Below are 20,685 nucleotides of genomic sequence, written 5' to 3'. Positions count from 1 at the left end.
CTGAGCCCTGGGGAACACCACTTGTGACCAGCTACCAACTGGATTTAACTCCATTCACCACAACTCTTTGGGCCTGGTCATCCAGACAGTTTTTTACCAAGGGAAGAGTATGCCCGCCCAAACCATGAGCAGCCAGATTCTCCAGAAGAATGCTGTGGGAAATGGTGTCAAAGGCTTTACTAAAGTCCAGGTAAAAAACATCCACAGCCTTTCCCTCATCCACTAAGTGGGTCACCTTGTCATAGAAAGAGATCAGGTTAGTCAAGCAGGACCTGCCTTTCATAACACCGTGTTGACTGGGTCTGATCGCCTGGTTATCCTGGATGTGCCATGTGATGGCACTCAAGATGAACCGCTTGATAAACTTCCCCGGCACTGAGGTCAGACTGACAGGCCTGTAGTTCCCTGGATCCTCCTTCCAGCCTTTCTTGTGGATGGGCATCACATTGGCTAACCTCCAGTCAACTGGGACCTCCCCAGTGAGCCAGAACTGCTGATAAATGATGGAAAGTGGCTTGGTGTGCACTTCTGCCAGCTCCCTCAGTACCCTTGGGGGGATCCCATCTGTCCCCATAGTCTTGTGTGTGTCTAAGTGGTGTAGCAGTTCTCTAACCACTTCCCCTTGGATTATGGGGGCTTCATTCTGCTCCTCATCCCTGTCTTCCAGCTCAGGGGGCTGGGTAACTGGAGAATAACTGGTCTTACTATTAAAGCCTGAGGCAAAGAAGGCATTAAGTACCTCAGCCTTTTCCTCATCCTTTGCCACTATGTTTCCCCCCTGCATCCAACTAAAGATGGAGATTCTCCTTAGTCATCCTTTTGTTGTTGATGTATTTATAGAAACATTTTTTATTGTCTTTTACAGCAGTAGCCAGATTAAGAACTTGTTGGACTTTGACCCTTCTAGTTTTCTCCATGCACAACCTCACGACATCCTTGTAGTCCTCCTAAGTTGCCTGCCCCTTCTTCCAAAGGCCATAAACTCTCCTGTTTTTCCTGAGTTCCAGCCAAAGCTCTCAGTTCAGCCAGGCCAGTCTTCTTCCCCACTGGCTTGTCTTTAGGCACATGGGGACGATCTGCTCCTACATCTTTAAGATTTCCTTCTTGAAGAATGTCCACCCTTCCTGGACTCCTTTGCCCTTCAGGACTGCCTCCCAAGGGACTCTGCCAACCAGTCTCCTAAACATGACAAAGTCTGCCCTCTGGAAGTCCAAGGTAGCAGTTCTGCCGACCCCCCCTCCTTACTTCTCCGAGGAGCAAAAACTCTATCATTTCATGATCGCTAGGTTGGATGAGGCTTTGGGCAACGTGGTCTAGTGGAGGGTGTCCCTGCCCGCAGCAGGGGGGTTGGAACTAGATGATCTTTAAGGTCCCTTCCAACCCAAACCGTTCTACGATTCTATGATTCTATCATTCTATCATTCTATGCCCAAGATGACCTCCAACTGTCACAGCACCCACAAGTCCTTCTCTGTTCGCAAACAACATGTCCAGCGAGGCGTCTTCCCTAGTTGGCTCACTCACCAGTTGTGTCAGGAAGTTATCTATCTTCCACACCCTCCAGGAACCTCCTAGACTATTTCCTCTGTGCTGTATTGTATTTCCAGCAGACGTCTGGTAAGTTGAAGTCCCCCATGAGAACAAAGGCTAGCAATCATGAGACACCTCTCAGCTGCTTATAGGGGGCTCATGGGTCAGTGGTCACGGAGACCCTGGCCCAAATTACCTTTCCCCTAGTTTCTCAATACTTCTGGCACTCCCAAATGGTTCTTCAGGGTCTGTTGATCAGACTAACAATTTATCAGTTATGCTTCTACCTCTTGACAATCATGTCTTAATTGATACATTGTTTGGGTGAATATTAACTAACATAATGGTAGGACTATACAATAGCCATCCTTAGTAGTACCTAGCAACTATTTACAAAACTATCTGTGACATCCTTAACTATGGAACTATGAAAAACTATCTGCAACTTCTTAGCTACAGAATCATGATTAACTTTTAACTTCGATGCAAGATATCAAAATCATTTCCCAGTACTCATGAAAAAACTGTAGGAGACGCTGCACACCCTTTTGGCAGATGTGTCCAGGTTAGTTGTTGTCCTTTCTATGTGAAGGCAAACAGAAGTTGACTGTCCTCATCTAACAGGATGCTAAAGAAGGCAGCAGTTAGATAAATCATAGTAAAATATTTTTGCCCAATGCAGTATTTGCAAAAGTATAGTGGAGGGATCAGGCACCACAGGATGAGGAGCCACTATATGCTGGTTAACTGCCTGCAAATATCGTACAAAAAGGTATTCTGGATTCCCATCCTCATTTAGTCTGTTCTTTTTCACAGGGAGTATAGGAGTATTATAAGGTGACACATGTATTTTAAAAATTCCTTGGGCTAAATATCAGTCTATTTGCTTTTGGATACTCTTCTCTGCTTCCTGGGGAATGGGCTACTGGTTCACAGCCGGTGGGGGTCCTCCCTTTATTTTAATGTTTACTGGTTGAGCTGAAACCAGGAGTCCTACATCCGTGCTGGTTTTACTCCACAGCTCTGTTGGTATGGATTTCAATACTTCTGGTATTTTCAGCTCATTATTTGAACCTTTAGTGATAACACTGTGGTGGGTTGACCCTGCCTGGACATAAGTGCCCACCAAAGCCACTCTATCACTCCCCTCCTCAACTGCACAGGGGAGAGAAAATATAACGAAAGGCTCGTGGGTCGAGATAAGGACAGGGAGAGATCATTCACCAGTTACCATCACGGGCCAGACAGAGTCAACTCAGGAAAATTAATTTATTACCAATCAAATCAGAATTGAGTAATGAGAAATAAAACCAAATCTTAAAAACACCTTCACCCCACCCTTTCCTTCTTCCCAGGCTTAACTTCACTCCCAATTTTCTCTACCTCCTCCCGTCGAGTGGTGCAGGGAGATGGGGAATGGGGGATTGCGGTCACACGTCTCTGCTGCTCCTTCCTCCTCAGGAGGAGGACTCCTCACACTCTTCCCCTACTCCAGCATGGGGTCCCCCTCATGAGAGACAGTCCTCCATGAAATTCTCCAAGGTGTATCCTTCCTACGGGCTACAGTTCTTCATGAACTGCTCCAGCATGTGTCTCTTCCAAGAGGTACAGTCCTTCAGGAACAGACTGCTCCAACGTGGGCTCCTCTCTCCACGGGTCCACAGGTCCTGCCAGGAGCTTACTCCAGTATGGGCTTTCCACAAGGTCAAAGACTCCTTTGGGGTGCATCCATCTGCTCTGGTGTGAGGTCCTCCACAGGCTGCAGGAGGATATCTGCTCCACCATTAATCTCCATGGGCTGCAGGGGAACAGCCTGCCTCGCCATGGTCTTTCCTATGGGCTGCAGGGGAATCTGTGCTCTGGTGCCTTGAACACTTCCTCCCCCTCCTTCTTCACTGACCTTGGTGTCTGCAGAGTTGTTTCTCTCACATATTCTCACTACTCTCTCTGACTGCAATTACTCGTGGTGTTTTTTTCCCCCTTCTTAAATCTCTTATCACAGAGGCACTACCACTGTCACTGATTGACTTAGCCTTGCCCAGCAGCGAGTTCGTCTTGGAGCCGGCTGGCATTTGCTCTATCAGACATTCTTGTCGTATATATCCCAAATTTCCACGATAATAATATCCTCTCCCTCTATTTTCCCCCATTTTCCTTTCCCTATTCCCTTGTCTTGGGCCAAATCCCATACCTGGCTTTCCTCTTCCTCTGCCCCTGCCTCTTGTAAGTTTTTTGCCAATGCGACTAGCAACAAATCGCCTTCCTTCTCTCTTTCACTTGCTCCACTTTCTGCCTTTCCTCTTGACCATCATATACAAACACTGCCACACTTAAAATTTTCTGTAAATTTTATCCTTGCCAGCCTGACATGTGATCCTTAAAAGAGTTGCAGATGTCAGAGGCAGCTTGGTCCACAAACACACTTGCTGCCAATTCATTCCCTGGTACATCAACAAAGCCTGTTGCAAACTTCCCTAGTAGCCACAGGGGGGTTCCTCTGGCCTCTGTCTACGTTTCTGTACTTTAGTTCAATTTACTCTTATCTCCTTGCAAACTCTTATCATATTTATCAGATTTCTAACCACTGTTTGGCAGTTATCTCTAACTGTTTGATTATTATAATCCCAATTAGGATCGACCTGAGGCCAAGCAGTCTGATTTCCCCCTGCCTGTAGGGTTTATTCAACATTCTTTTCAATTACCTTAACTTTCTGTCTGGACAGAACAACTCTCTCAATAACAACACTAGAGGTGGAGGAGGAACATTTTTCACACACACCCCCCACCCCCCCCCCTTACCACCACCACCACCACCTCCCCCGCCATTGCTGGCTGCATTGCAAGAGGATTAGGGATAACATTAGAAACCACAAGGTAAAGCTCAGCAGAAGCAACAAGTGATACAGAGGGATGAGTATAGGGTGGTGCAGAGACCGGCTCTGTAGGTGCCTTGGATAAATTACTCAACAATTGCTGCAGCTAAAGTTCTTCCTCAAGGTTTTCATACTCATTTTACACCATCCTCTTTATGGTGGTCATATGCCCAATCATCCCACACATACCAATAATCCATTCGCTGAGATTTTTCATTTTCCCAAAATTCTCCAGAATGCAGCCACTTTTTTTTTAATTCAAAGGATCCTTCATGGGGCTACACCCCCTCTCCTCTAAGTGCTGGCCAGTCTTCCTTACAGGATGCTATTGCGTGCTTTTTGACAAACTTGCTGTACCATAAATTCTGTCCCAATTTTGTAATACCTCAGCTAAGGGCATTGCCTTTTCTATGCCGGGTATATTTCCCATCACTTTTCTCTAAGAGGAACTCAAATCCCCTTCCACTATGTGTGCTTTTGTCGCATGAAAGGGTACAAGTCTGATGTGTGGCTGAGGGAGGCCCTCCCGTTGAGTCACGAGGTTCAGAAAGGACCCCCTTGCTTTCTAAACTCCTTCTCAGAGAGGAGCCTAGGTGCGGCTAGGTCCAGTCTTAGTCCCAGACTCGGTCAACGGTTTATGTCTAAAGGGTTATGTGTGTAGCCACTTATCAGAGTCAACGTTCGCCTCTCAGAGCCCCACTAAGGACTTTCACTGAAACAGTTTCGCAAAGTTGAAAAGAAAAATAGGTAATTTATTGGAGCGACAGATATAAAAGTTCGGAATTGCCGTTGATAAATGCACTAACTGCAACACTTTTGAGCTCAAGTTAATAGTTCAGCGCTTTTGTGAATGATAGTTTTCCCGGGGTAACATCCGACATAATCGGAGGCGCAAGTCTTACCAAAGAGGCGTCCCTGCTTGGGGAGGAGAGAGGTCCAGGCCCGTCGACCCGTCCGGATAGTTGGAGTTCTCGTCCTCAAAAAAGAGGATTCTAAATGCCAGATTTATACTTTTGGCGAGGTGGGACTAAGTCAGGTATTGTGTGCCGATTGGCCCTTAACAAGGCTTGTTGTGCAGTTGATCGGGGCTGGTGGGGGGAAGTGGCGGAGAACAAAGGCATTCAGTACAGAGGAGCGGTGGTCTGTTTAGTTTTACCAAAGTAACGTCAAGCTGTGAAGGCTCCCCCTCACCCCAGGCGTCACTTAGTTGATTAAGGAGCAGACCCGTCAGGCGCTGCATCTTGTTAAGATGAACAAATTGCTCATCTCCTGCCCCTGTTCGGGTCCAGTGCCTATCAGTGCAAGATAAGCAAGTCGCTCAATCCCTGCTCTCGCCCAAGCTGGACTCCCCCAGGGCCCCTTCTGCTGGGTCATAATGGCCCTGTATTCGGCACCAACAAGCCTGGACAAGTCCGGCATCCCACAGCTTTACACTGATCAGGCCACGCACAACAACTCGACTACATGTGCCTTACACTGATCAGGCCATGCATGAAAAACAGCTGCAGCAACTACTTTCACCAAATCTGCTCAGGGAAATTTAACACTCACCTTTCAGTGCCTCCCACTCCAAAGGTCCCAGGTGAACTCACCCACTGCCAGCAGTTGGATGCCTGGAGACAAGAGGATCCAAGGTGATGATCTAGGGTCCCACTTGGGTCACCAAACTGTTAAGGAAGTTTCTTTACCCTAGGTTTCCCACAGCAGAATTTCAGGCTCTAAATCCCATGAGATAACTTATTTGGGTGGTACAGCAGTTGTAACAGCTGGAGCTGGGTGCCTCCACAGAGGGACCTTGAACAAAGAAATTCCTGGGCAATTATACCCTTACAATCTAAGTTCCCTTCCCCTCATGTGACAGTTTGGCCCAATAGTAATATTAGGGTCTGGGGTCTTCACGTTCTTCACTGAGTCCTTTCTTTGTCTCTAGGCAGGCCATTTCTTATCTCTAGGGTTGATGCCTCTGCTGATGGCTGTAGCCTCCTTATCTTCCAGCTTAAACCATCTCTGGGGCCTTCTTTTACTTAACTAGGAAAGGGTTCAGGAAAAGTTCAATATATCTAGGTGAAAGTTCATTGCTTGTGGCCTACAGTTTTGGCAAATTTAGTCACTTATGCTAAGTTAGTTATGCGAACACTTATGCTAAGCTTGACAACTAATATTTCCCACCACTAATGTACAATCTTTGCTATAAAATGATTTTACTTGGTAAGCCCTGCACTGAGCACAGGCTGAGAAGGAGTGCAGGGAGTTGCCACTGCTGGAGGATCTCTGAAATCAGGAAGGCTAATGCTCAGCTATGGATCCATAAAAGACTTATTTATGGAATTGGGCCAGAATAGTGCCTCCTATGGCACTCCTTTCCCTAACTTCCCGGCCTGGAGGAAATGATTAATAAAAAAGAAATGACCACTGAAGCTGTGATTCTCAAATGCATTATTACATTGTTATTTATGAGAGTTAAACAATTTTATTCCACAAGAAGCCTGGTGCAAAAACCAAATACTTTACCTCTGGACACTGATCTGACCCTGCATTTCCAGGGAATAAATTTGTGCTCTGTTTAAAATGTACCATATTTACTTAGAAAGACAGTCAATTCACTTTCTTTAAATAAATAAAGAAATGTGAAAAAAGTCTGTGTTGTTATTCTTAAGTTTTTTCAGTCAAACTTTAAAACTTATTTTTTGTTTTTCTGCCTTAAGGAAATCATGCAGAATTACTTTCCTGTGTTTTCTTCAGTACCTCTTCCTTGGTTTCTTCTTCTCTCTCTGTACCTCTTTCTGCAGAAATGGCCTTTTTTGCCTTCTCTATTCCTTTGCCTCTTTTTCACTTACTTCTTTTTTTTCCCTGCAAAGGCATCTCACATTTCTCAGCTAATTAGTATCTCTTTCATAACTTATCTAGTCTATTACATTTTACTCACTCTTGTGAAATATTACCAGAAACCAGCAACCAGAGAAATAAACGGATTAGACAAAGATTACAACAAAATGGAACAAGAGATACTCCCAAGTAAAAAGTTCATCTCAGTTAATTTTTTAGAATTACAATACAGGCTAGGTATAGCAAAACCTACATATTTACTTTTATTTCATAATGAGCTGTGAGATTGACAAAGAATTTGACTATGTAACAGGCCAAGTACTCCCTGAACTTATTTCAAGGTCACTTCCCCATGCTCTTTAAAGGCTGCTGCAGGAAGGAACAGCAAGCCCTTGCTTGTTGTAATCCATTAAACACCAGGAGAGGAAGCTAGAATAAGGCCATTTGTGACAGGAACTCTAGTTCAGACAAGAGGAAAGAATCATGTTTCTCTCTTTTCAGAAAATGTTGCAGCATATACACCTCTGTTTTCTCAGGAGAGCATTTTTTTTCCTGGTGGTATATACTTTCAAACTGAGTCTTATTGCTCCTGGCATCCCCGGGGACAGCATTTGGTGGCTTAGCTTGTAGCTCTTCCCCCCGCCCGAGAACTGGGATGCCTACAAAAATCATTGTTTCTTTTGCATCCTAGACTGACTTGTTCCCTGTCACTCCTGCTTCTCCAATGAATCCCTGGGGTGCCATCAAATTCATCATGTTCCATGATGATTTCAGAGGTCAGCTGGAAGAATTAAGAAAACATGAGGTCTTATAAATTACCAAAAGAATCACCAGATCCACTTCCAAATGTGGATATACTGAAAATATAAACAATCAATCAGGAGTGAACATGCTGTAGGTCAATGAGACTTCAAAACTGTTCCAGATGTTGGCCGAAGGGCAAAACTCAGCTCTGACTCAGCTTTATACAGGGCAGATTTATCACCAGGAACTAAATTCTGACCTTTTTTAAGTCAGTAGGACTTCTGCCATTGACTTCAAGGGACCAGAAGTTCAGCCAAGACAGGCAATGTACAAGCAAACATGCTGCACTTTTTGGTAGATTTATTGTTATTGTTGGTTTTAGTATAAGTATTAGTATTAGTATTATTTTATTATTGGTGTTACAGTAGCTCTTAGAGACCTGAAATAAGACTAGAACATATGACTGAGACATGAACACCGATTAAAACACTAGCATTAATGTGGCATAGTACTACATTTTAATTTCCCTTTACGAATATATATGTTTTGTTCTATATAGATGTGAGGAGGAGATGCATTCATTTTGCTTTTTGCCAGTATTCAAATATTTCCCTTGTCATTAGGTAATGGTTTGTGTGTGTATAGAAGCAATATGATGTCCTGGCTCAAAGCTTGTGTTCATGCAGCACCAAATTCAAGCATTTCTTTCCTATGAGGTCAGTTTTGTTTTACCTAAAGTGATGACAGTGCTTGTAAGCACTGCAAATCCATCAACGCTAACACACATCCAGTAACTTCTATTTCTGGGAAAATAGCAGGAAATTACTAAAAAGATTTTCAAAGTAGACTAGATATAGGCAATGTCCAGACTCAGGAAGATACCAGGGATTCTGTGTTACAGTAATGCTCAGCAAAGCCTGAAAAGAGATCCTCAACCTTCCAGAGTGCCATTGCTGGCATGTTCAGGCTCCTTGGCAAGACTGGATTTATGTGTGTGATGCGTTTGGTGTTCCCTTGGTATAAAGAACATTACTGAAACATAAAAAACTTCTATTTAATGTCCTGAAAAAATAAAATTATACCAGAAGTGAGATAAACTCCTAAACAACCATAGCTACCTGGCTGCAGACAGGAATAGGACCAGCACTGGAGCTGAAGCTGGCTCAGTCTGTAGCTTGCCCCAGGGCAGTGGGGTCCCCGAGGGGCCCTGGGGAAGGTGGCTGCAGACAGTGTGGCCACAGCCCCACAGTCATCTGCATCAGAGGGGCCGGTGCCCAAGGCCTGGGAGGACTGTGAGCATCAGCCTGTTGAACTGCAACTGCACTGTTGTGCTGGAGCACAGAGGGAACAATTTCTCCAATCAATTATTATTTAATCTTTTCTACAATGAACAAATAAAATCTACAATGTAGTTGCATCACACTCTCCAAACATTTTTCTTAAAACCCCAAAATAAGATGTTTTTTAGTGAAAGAAAACAAATCTGAGCAGTGAAGTAAGTCTTTGTTAAATAGATAAATATTTTCTAAGTAAGCTTCTTGAGGATTAGTATCAACTTCGGCAAAAGCTGGACGGGTGATGTGCCAACGTGCGTATAAAAATTGCCCCGGCGGCCCCGGGGCGGTTCCCGCTGAGGCTGCGGCCACCCGAAGAGGAGGCGCTGCCCAGCTTCTCCTTAGGGCACGCACCGAGAGGACGCTTCGCCCCGGCGCTGACCCGCCTCCCATGGCGGGCGGCTGGGCGGCCGGGCTCTGCGTCACTGCCGCTGGCGGGCTCAGGAGGGTGGCGAGACCCGGGGAGTGGCTGCCGTTCGCGCTTCATCCAAGCGGCTACCGGCGACGCCCAGTCGACATGCGCCGCGGGGGAGCGCGTAGCGGCGCAGCGGGCGGGCTCCCCCGCTGGGAGCATCGGGCAGGTTTCGGCGGCTGCTGGATGGGAGCCCTTCTCCGCCGGGCACGGCCGCTCTCATCCCCCACGCCGACTGCTGGAAGGAGGACGGCAGAGCATACCACCGGCGGGCGCGCTTCCGCAGGGACTGACATGCTGCTGAAGGAGAGAAGGCGCCAGCCTCTCCGCCTTTCCCCGCGGTAGCGAAGGCGATGCTGCAGGGCGCTCCTCGGGCTCTCCCGCAGGTGCCAGACTATCACCCACAGCAGCCTCGATCGCTGCCGTGACCAGCGCGATCTTGGGCGGGCCGAGGCGACGAGCGAGGCGGGCCTGCACCCCTCTTCGGGGAAGGCGCTGCCTGCGTCCGCGGGGCCCCGCACGTCGGGCGGCTCCGCGCAGCGAATGCGTCTACATGAGCTCTGCACCGAACGGGCGCGGGAAGCGCCCCCGCTCCTCCGCCTCCATCTTCCGGGGCAGCAAGACCTCGTCGCATGGCCGCGACGATGAACGCAGCGACTACGAGAGCGCCTACCAGACCCAGAGAGCCCTGGATGACTGCAAGATGGTGGGTACCACAAAAGGGCTTGCCTTAATTTTTATATTTTCCGAGTGTTCTCGTCGCTGGCGGTGGTGCCGCTCTTCCCGCCAGTTTGCCTATTCCCATCATGTCCAGTTGCACTGTTTTGAAAACTGCAGTCCCCGTCGGGGGTGCTGCCCTATAGCTTAACTCGTAGCGGTTCAAACACGGGAGAGGGGAAGGAAAAATGAGACCTGTGAGGAGCAGGCTGGGTGCTGCAGGACAGGTAGGGTAGGGACCAGAGCCAGGTGCCCGGCCCTGCACGAGCAGGAGCCCTCGCCCCAGCACATGCTGCCTTCAAGGTGCTGCCAAGCAGCTGAAGTTGCATTCTGCTAGATCCGGCCAAATCTGTCCCCAGAGTTGCACTCACTGCAGCCTAAATAGGTAAATAGATGTCTTTACTGCATCGGTGCACTCTGTGCTTGCTGTCTTGTGTGCAGCAACCACACTCTTGCCCTAAAATCCTTCTAAAGCAGGATTCAGAATTTGAGGCCCCAAAATTCTGTGCCTGACATACATGGTACCTGTTTCCAGTCTCCTTGGAGTAGTTGATTGCAATTGTAAAATCTCAGATCAAGCACCTGCATCCATGTTAGTTTTGGACTGTCACATTATGGTATGACATTTTTCTCCATTCATGCTCAAAATGTTTGGATCCTGACACTTTCCTCCAAACCAGCACCATACACCCCATATCTGGCTCCTTGGGCTACAGTCAGCTGGACATTGGGCCTCAAAATTGCTCCTCTCACCAATGACAGAAATAGAAAACAAATGAAGTTGCTGCTACTTTACTTGAAAAATCTGGATCTTGCTACAGCTTTGTCCAGTAGCATTGGAAATATATCATCTGCTACTTCTGTTCTACTGGATTCTGGCAATTTTTTTCCTCTAATACTGCAAACTGTGCTGGCAGATACCCACTCTGATACTTCAAAATCAAGAGCAACTCCCAGTGTGCCAAGGAACAAAAGCTACCACAGTAGCTCTATAAATGTACCCAAGTGGATCCTACTGGGTCCTGCCTTTTTTCTCATTCCTGACAGCATAATTTGGTTAGTTAAACAGAAGTGCTAGCTTTGTTTCTTCACGGTTTATCTGGTAGAATTCACTGATTAGAAATAAAATATGTTTTACAGATGGATTGTCAAGATGCAGTAAGATTCAGGAGATAAAAACAATGTTTTTTTTTTCTTTTTCTCTGTCTTGATGCTGCAACATCAGTATGGTTTTGTTTTCCTTGGCAATGCTGAGGTGGTTGAATGTGTCCTCTATTTAGACAGGGGATATCAGGTGAGAACTGGCAAAATGTGTCTGGCGCAACCAGTTACCAGTTGCAGGATGAGACACTTTTCTCTTTTTCTTAATGCAGAATAATTACACTATAACACATTGTAGTACTTTTTTTTTTCTCCATTGCTTTCGTGCATCCTCTTAAGCTACAGAATGAGAGTTGAAGCCAGGTTTAGCAGAGTACAAGTATTGTGCCTGGGACTTTGTTTGGTATGTGCTTTTTTTTGTGTGTGTGTTTTGGGGGTGGTTTTTTGCAGATGTATCAGAATGCATTGGGATTGTTTTGCTGCTCCAGAAGCAGAGAAACCTATTTGCTACTCTTACAATGAAATTTAAGAAAGCATGACCAAAAAATGAGTCCCAATACTATTCTCAGTTATACAGAGTAATTAGAGTGAGATGTATGAAGAGCCAGAATGTTGCAGAAGTGACTCATTTATTTTCTGAGTATGAGAATTTGAGGGCTTGACTTTAAAATTTAGTAGATCTGATAGAATCCAGGTGCCAGATCCAGATTTTTATCATGCTTGTATGTTGGGATATATTGAACTCCTGGTGGTAATGATGGTTGCAGAATTATGAGCAGTTGCTCTTGTCTGTTTTTATGTAGTTTGGAAATTGAGGTCAAATTAGCAAAACAAAAATAAATAAATATTATGTTCTATTGCTCCATGCCTTCCACCCTTGCCACCACATGGAGCAAATGGTCTGATGTGCTTTCTTTCAGAAGACAGCAAATACTTTGTTTCCTTAAAATATAATCCCACATAGTTGATCGGTGGAACTAAACAGTAATGATCTTTCCATCACTGTAAAAGTTACCCATTTATCCAATATCATACATGTGTATCTGCTGGATATTTGATTTCTGTGGAAAGGTTGAAGTGTTTATTTACTACTTTGGTTTTTTTTCCCCCCACATTGGAAAAAATGCTTTCTAGAATCCTAACTGGAAAGTGCCTATCATCTGGTACATCTTCTCACTCAATAGCTTCTGATCAGTTTTAAGTCTGAAAGTTGGGTTAGAAGCCAGTGATAGAACAGAAATCATTACAAAATAAATCAGAAAAATCTCCAGTGTAAAAGCAAATGCTACATTACAATCCCTAAATGTGCTGTTAATCAGGAAGCAGGAGGAGCAAAGGCAATCATTTCTGGAGATATTTTTCTCTTTTATGATAGCAAAAAATAACCTCATGCTACTAGTAAAACAGCTGGTTTTTGTCTGCTTAATATTTAAGACGAATAACTCAAAACACTTTCAGAGATTAAAAGCAGAAACACTACTTTCCTGCAAATGAACATTTATAGCTCACAGAAGAGGCAGCTGGCATGGAGGCCCTAGTCATTTACTAAATCTTAGGCACTTGATCCTGTATGCCATGAAATTGGGAGCAGCAGGAACAAGCCCTACATTGCACACGTTTTTAAAAAAATTGATTGTTTTTATCAGTGTAGTTAAATGTCTCATGTAAGTAAATCCTCTTTGTTTTTCAGCTTGTCCAGGAGTTCAATACCCAGGTGGCTCTATACCGGGAACTGGTCATTTCCATTGGGGATGTCTCAATCACCTGTCCATCTCTGCATGCGGAAATGCACAAATCTCGAACCCAAGGATGTGAGATGGCCTATCAGGCTCATCAAAAACTAGCAGCAATTTCTGGGTAGGAGTCTACTTATGTTTAATTAAAGCTTTACTCTTTGCTAAATACTACATTGAGGAAACTTTCAGCAAAAGCATTAACTTGTGTTTCTGTTTTAGGCATAGAGATGTATGACCACAAATTCTACATGATGCATATATCCTTATGACAGTGCAATTTTGGGTCAAATCCTGGTCCCCTTACCAAGATGGTATCTTACTTGATTTCACTGTATGTTTTTATGTAAGATGAACAGGATTTTACTCTGTATCACTAGACAACTTAAAAAGATCAAGGGAGAAGCCTTGCCTTTCAAGGGTGAAATAGCTATAGCTTCTGCCCAATCCTTCATTGGTTATACCTAATTGAACAGTTAGAGACAACTAATTCAGCTCAACTAGACACTTAGAAAAATTAGAGTAATAATAATATATATTAATATATATAATAATAATGCAGTATAATAATTGGGAGTTTGGACTCCACTAATCACCCATTCGGGGCAGGCCTTTGGATCCTTTCCCACTTCTCTACGTGATTGGTGGGCAGGTATTGTAAAATTATAAACATGGGATGGACACAAAGAAGGGATACCCAATCCACACCTCAGGCCAGCATGTTATTCCAATGTTAAGTAAGAATAAAATTTTCCATTGGAGCATCCCCATGCTAACCCCAATGGGGCTGGATATATGCTAGTTTTACAGATATATTGATCCATATAATTCACAGCATATATAATAGGTTTGGTGTTTAAGGGTGTCCCCTGTAGGGGATAATGGGTAAAGGGTACTCCACACCGTTCTTGTTTACTAAGATTTTCACTTTTGGGAAAAGTGATGTTGCAAGCTTTGTCACTATTTCACCATCCCTTTGAAGGATATCCCCAGCATGTGCACATATCTCGAATTAGAGTTCTGAGACTATCAATAAACCAAGTTTTGGAATGATCCCCTGGTCCTGAATCACAAGTGATCATCTTAGAATAATTAAAAAGGGGGCTTTCAACTTCCCTGATGGGTGGATCAAACTTAGGCTCTATAAAAACTCATCCCACTTTGGCCCCTGACCAAGCCCACATCAAATTACCTCTGTCTCGAGGGGTTATATGGGTCTTATTCGGGAGTAGGATACACCATTCTGGGTCCCATTGAGTAGAATAGTTTGCTTCATAGAAATCAAATTTTGCCAATGGATCAAACAGAGGATCCTATGGGTAATAACAACAGGAGTGTGTCCTGGTGTATTTGTCAAAGATGACATTTCCAGCAGGTATGTTCCCTTTGGTGCTAGTAAATAAGGGGTTTGATCCATCTATCAGAGAAGGAACTGAGACATTAAATGGTGGGCTGGTAGCTTTACATGCCACTGTTGAAGACAACTCTGCATCTTTGGCTTGTTTTGGAGGTTTACTCCAAATGCTATAAATATTAGACCTTATCATTGGCTGTAGCCAAAAATACACCCAGTTATTCTTGAAGATCCAGTTTGTTGACAGGAATGTTACAGAGGTGGCATTAGTCATATTAAACAACAGATTTGCAGGTGATATAAAAAACCTTAAGCCTTCTTTGGCTGATCTAGGTAGGGTAATACACAGACCTTTATTTTGGTAACCCCACATCCTAACAAAATCTTGAACTAACTCCCAAGCCAGATTTGGGGCATTTTGGCTTGTGGTTCCTATAACACATAGGGAGAGACAAAGAACATAGGACCAAATCCACAATTGCCAGTGTTGAGCAGAATTGACAGTCATGGTTTGGTTATGTAGCCCTCTGTATCACACGGATAAGGAGTACAAATTCCCAAAAAAAGCATCAGCTTCAACTTTCTGAGGTGGAGGATGTTCCCAGTAGTTAGACCTGTAAAAGAACAAAGGAAAAGATCCCGATTCTTTCAAATCAGTAGTTAGAAGGATGGGACAATCCATCTGGTATTAATCTTGTGTTCCTTTCCATGGGCATCAGCAGTTATCCATGAATAGGTGTTCAGTGGAGTTTTAAGGGTCAGAGGCACCTCCCCCACTGTTGGGAGGTCCACCAGAACGGGTTGTCCTGGATAGTGTAAGGGTTTTACGAGGTCCTTTTTCTCCCTCTTTCCAGGGAGCAAGGAGGGGGGTGTCAGACAGAAAGCAGTAAGTTTAGGGCATCCATTTATCCCCCACCAACCATTTACTCTGGCTATGGCATCTGGGAGTCTTGCGGACCCCCTCCCCAGGGTCATGAGGCTTCAGGATACATTTTAGGAGTCCATTTGTGCTTTCTACTATCCTGTTAGCTTGGGGATAGTAGGGGGTATGGAATGTCCACTGTATTCCCTCAGTTTTTGCCCACTCCTGGACCACTCCAGCAGTAAAGTGGCTGCCATTGTCTGATTGAATCGATTTAGGTTTAGGTAAAAAACTAAACCACAACCTTAACCCTTTTACTGTATTTTCCCCGGTCGCCCATGCTACTGCTTCAACCTGAATGAGTCCCGATATTACTTCCACTCCAACAAGCACATATTATTTCCCTTCTGATTTCTTGAAAGGCCCTATGTAATCAACCTGCCAGGTTTCCCATAGTCATTTTCCATCCCTCAGGGATCTTGTAAGGGATGCTTTTCCAGTCTAGTACGGCATAGGCCGCAGGCAGAAATTACTGTGCTACACAGCTTTCGGGTAACAGGCCATCCTCTGCTCCCACCCTCCTTAAGAAGATCTTTGACTCCCAAGTGACCACGTTTCACGTGTAGCCACTCCAATAAGTGTTCCCATTTCTCCTCTTCTCTCTGTTCTGCCAGCATAGCCAAGTGGGTGAGTGAGTCTACCTGATTATTTAGAATGTGTGCTGGGTGATCTCCCCCTTGGTAGGCAGCTACCCACCCCGCCAATATGGGTTTTCACTTGGCCACATTTAATATTTCCTCCCACTTTTCTCTTTGCCATACGGGCACCCAGTTTACTTCCCACTGATTTTGTTCCCAAAAGGAGAGCCACTCAGTACATCCCTTGAATATGGCATAAGAATCAGTGTAGATGTGTACGGGTTCAATACTGTCTGTCTGTCTCATTATCACACTCCAAACTGCTATCAGTTCCCCCACCTGAGCGCTCCCTTCTCCTTCTGTTATAATTTGCTCCCCAGAATCAATGTGTAGAGCCACTGCTTGGTACTTCCATATTTTCCCCTCCCTCCTCGAAGAGGCATCAGTGAACCACACATTTTTCAGGTGGGATTCAAATGAGGGGGCTTCCTTTATGTAGGAAGAAGGGGTTTCCTCATCTGAGGGAGTGGATGATTTTTCCTGTATTTGGAGCATCTTGGGTGCTCCCTCCTGCACTTGATAAGTGTGACTGTAATGCTCTAGCTGGGCATACCACTTTCTAACCTTTTCCTGTTGTGTGACTCCCACAGGGGGTGGGGTGCCTGCCAGTACAGGCTTCAGGACCTTAAAGGGCCCTCACAGGATTATGGATTGTTGTCGTATAATTCTTTCAGCCTCCTGCAAGGCTAGACTGACCACAAAAAGACCTTTCTCCCAGACTGAGTATCGCTTTCTGCATCTTTAAAGCTGCGTGAATGAAACCCAATGGGGCGGGTCAGACCCTCTGGTCCACACTGCCACATGTGTATAGATGCCCCATGAATTGCAAAACCCCATTCAATTTGGAGCGGATCTGTTGGGTGTATTGGACCCAAAACTTGATATGTTCCTGCTTCAAAACCCAATAATTTTAGGGCTTCCTCATGAACAGGAGTCCAATCCCAGGTAGCCCTTTTGTGTGTTAAATCGTACAGGGGACAAGCTATGACAAAAAAATCCAGAATATGCTTCCTCCAGAATACCAGCAAGCCCAGGGTATGTTGCAGCTCCTTTTTGTTTTCTGGGATCTTTATCTGTTCTAAGGTAGCTAAGGTTTCGGGGGGGAATACACACTGTTCCTCCTTTCCACCATATACCTAAGAACTTCACCTGAGGGGAGGGGAGTTGTACCTTTTCTGTCGGAACCTGAAGTTCTAAACTTTCCAGGTGAGTAATTATTTTCTTTTGTGTTTGTCCCACTGCAATGGCATCGGACCCCCCTCTCCAATATATCATCAATGTATTGGTACGTTTTAACTCCCTCCTCGGGGGTGATTTCTGATAGTGCTTGTGCCAGGGTGTAGTGTGGCAAGGTAGGCGAATGCCGATATCCTTGGGGCAAACCAGTAAAGGTATATTGTATACCTTCCCATGTAAATGCAAATCTATCATCTCGGTCGCCTTCCTGTAGAAGAACCATGAAAAACCTATTTTTTACATCAATGGTGGTGTAGTGGGTCGACCCTGGCTGGGGGCCAGGTGCCCACCAGAGCCGCTCTATCACTCCCCTCCTTCTCTAGACAGGGGAGAAAAGGTATAACTAAAAAAAACCTTATGGGTCGAGATAAGGACAGGGAGAGGTCATTCTCTAATTATCATCATGAGCAAAACAGACCGAACTTAGAGAGGGAATTCATCTTATTTATTACTAAGCAAAACACAGTAGAGGAATGAGAAATAAAACCAAATCTTAAAACACCTCCCCCCACCCCTCCCATCTTCCCGGGCTCAACTTCACTCCTGTCGTGGTTTTACCTCAGCCGGCAGCTGAGTACCACGCAGCCGCTCGTTCACTCCCCCCCATCAGGATGGGGAAGAGAATTGGAAGAGTTAAAGTGAGAAAACTCATGGGTTGAGATAAAAACAGTTTAATAGGTAAAGCAAAAGCCGCGCGCACAAGCAAAGCAAAGCAAGGAATTCATTCACCACTTCCCATGGGCAGGCAGGTGTTCAGCCATCTCCAGGAAAGCAGGGCTCTATCACACGTAATGGTTACTTGGGAAGACAAACGCCATTGCTCCGAACGCCGCTGCCCCCCCCCCTCCTCTTCCTCCAAGCTCCTTATAAACTGAGCATGACGTCATATAGTATGGAATACCCCTTTGGTCAGTTTGGGTCACCTGTCCTGTCTGTGTCTCCTCCCAACTTCTTGTGCACCCCCAGCCATCCCGCTGGCAGGGCAGTGCAAGAAGCAGAAAAGGCCTTGGCCTCGTGTAAACACTGCTCAACAATAAGTCCATAGAACAAAAACATCTCTATATTATCAATGCTGTCCCCACCACAAATCCAAAACGTATCCCCACACTAGCTACTATGAAGAAAAATCAATCCTCTCAGCTGAAACCAGGACATTATCCACCCCTTATTCCATACTATTTACGTCATGCTCAGGTCCCACACAATTCAATACATCCTCATTAAGCACCACCACCCTTCTCATCCCTTGATATAATATGCTGATATCATTCCCTTAGTCTGTGGACCACCCTTTTAAAATGTCCATAAATGTCCGCAAAATGTCCATTGGGTTCACTTGGTCCACAACCTTGGGCTCCATCCACCATGGTGGTCACTCAGGACAGGAGAGGTGGTTGACGTGGAGTTACTGGGCACCAAAACCAGCTCAGGTCAGGTCCACTGCTGCACTTGCGCTGCCCCCTGTAAGGCTTGTTCTCCATTGGTTCAGGTGATTTCTGCTACAGTAATTCCTGTAACAAGCAACTCAAATCATGGGTTACAACAATTTAAAGGTATTTCCATTACAATCTCCACCCCTGGTCCCTTCGAGTCAGACCATCAAGTTTACAATTGCAATGAACACCTCCCCTTGCCCCTGCTCCGGCTTGAACTTATCCTCAGACTGCAGTCCCTTAGGGGTCTACCTGCTCCAAGTGGAGCCTTATCCATGAGCCGCAGTTTCTCCAGGGGTACACCTGCTGTGGCATAGACTTATCCACAGCCACAGTCGCTTCGAGGTGCACCTGTTCCAACGTGGCCTTCTGCATGAGCCACAATGCCTTCATAGATACACTTGCTCCAGCGTGGCCTTGCCCACAGTCACAGTCGCTTCAGTCCTCTCAGAAATAAACCTGCCCTATCATGGGCTCGTCCATGGCCACACACTTTGAAATGTTCCAGCATGACCCATGCACAGCCACTGATGCTCCAAGGTGTACCTGCTGTAGCATGGACTTATCCTTGCCACAGATGCTCCGAGGTGTACCCTCTCCAGCATGGACTCATCCTTGGCTCACAGTCCTTCCAGAGGTATACCTGCTGCGGCACAGACGCAACCACGGCCCCAGACACTTCGAGATATACCTGCTGCAGTACGGATGCAACCACGGCCTCAGACACTTCGAGATATACCTGCTGCGGCACAGACGCAACCACGGCCCCAGACACTTCGAGATATACCTGCTGCGGCACAGATGCAACCACAGCCACAGATGCTTTGGGGTGTCCTGCTCCGACGTGGAATCATCCACAGGTCACAGTCCCTTCGACTCGAGTGCACACAGGAGTTCCAGCCTGTCCAGGACAGCAGCACAAAAACAGCAGCGATGCCCTGGCCATTTGCCAGCCCAGGCGCATCGCCATTGCTGTTATCAAAATGTTCCCAGGCACAGCACAGTAAAATGATAAGAAGTACAGCAGTACAGCGAGCAGTGAAAGCACAAAGCAGCCACTAACGAGCACTAGACTCTAATAGATAGTAAGGCAAGCAAGCCCCATGGCAAGCACAGGAGCCTGACAATTAATAGCTAAACAGCTAATACTAAATAGCTAATAGCAGCTATAAATTCAATCTAGCACATTCTGATCAAATCTGTCATTATCTCGAACCCTTCGAGCCCCACGTTGGGCGCCAAAAAGACTGTCGTGGTTTTACCTCAGCCGGCAGCTGAGTACCACGCAGCCGCTCGTTCACTCCCCCCCTATTGGGGTGGGGAAGAGAATTGGAAGAGTTAAAGTGAGAAAACTCATGGGTTGAGATAAAAACAGTTTAATAGGTAAAGCAAAAGCCGCGCGCACAAGCAAAGCAAAGCAAGGAATTCATTCACCACTTCCCATGGGCAGGCAGGTGTTCAGCCATCTCCAGGAAAGCAGGGCTCTATCACGCGTAATGGTTACTTGGGAAGACAAACGCCATTGCTCCGAACGCCGCTGCCCCCCCCCTCCTCTTCCTCCAAGCTCCTTATAAACTGAGCATGACGTCATATAGTATGGAATACCCCTTTGGTCAGTTTGGGTCACCTGTCCTGTCTGTGTCTCCTCCCAACTTCTTGTCCACCCCCAGCCATCCCGCTGGCAGGGCAGTGCAAGAAGCAGAAAAGGCCTTGGCCTCGTGTAAACACTGCTCAACAATAAGTCCATAGAACAAAAACATCTCTATATTATCAATGCTGTCTCCACCACAAATCCAAAACGTATCCCCACACTAGCTACTATGAAGAAAAAT

General features: G+C 45.6%; 1 protein-coding gene and 1 long non-coding RNA gene across 2 annotated transcripts in view; one reads left to right on the top strand and one right to left on the bottom strand.

Moving 5' to 3' along the window:
- The window catches only part of LOC142599252 (uncharacterized), a 404,930-nt gene that overhangs the window by 159,532 nt on the left and 224,713 nt on the right, over positions 1-20,685 (bottom strand). The gene's annotated exons all lie outside the window — the stretch shown is intronic.
- LOC142599198 (regulator of G-protein signaling 7-binding protein-like) overlaps positions 9,755-20,685 on the top strand; it is a 64,043-nt gene continuing 53,112 nt past the window's right edge. Inside the window, exons 1-2 of the mRNA XM_075739104.1 lie at positions 9,755-10,425; positions 13,228-13,394. Coding sequence (XP_075595219.1) covers positions 10,273-10,425; positions 13,228-13,394 — 320 coding nt within the window. The 5' untranslated portion in view covers positions 9,755-10,272. The remainder of the gene's footprint in view (positions 10,426-13,227; positions 13,395-20,685) is intronic.

This window comes from Balearica regulorum, chromosome W (genome assembly GCF_011004875.1).
Source record: "Balearica regulorum gibbericeps isolate bBalReg1 chromosome W, bBalReg1.pri, whole genome shotgun sequence".
In the NCBI taxonomy this organism is placed as follows: Eukaryota; Metazoa; Chordata; class Aves; order Gruiformes; family Gruidae; genus Balearica; species Balearica regulorum.
Note: the sequence above shows the minus strand (reverse complement) of the source record. Positions and strands in the feature narration are given on the sequence as shown.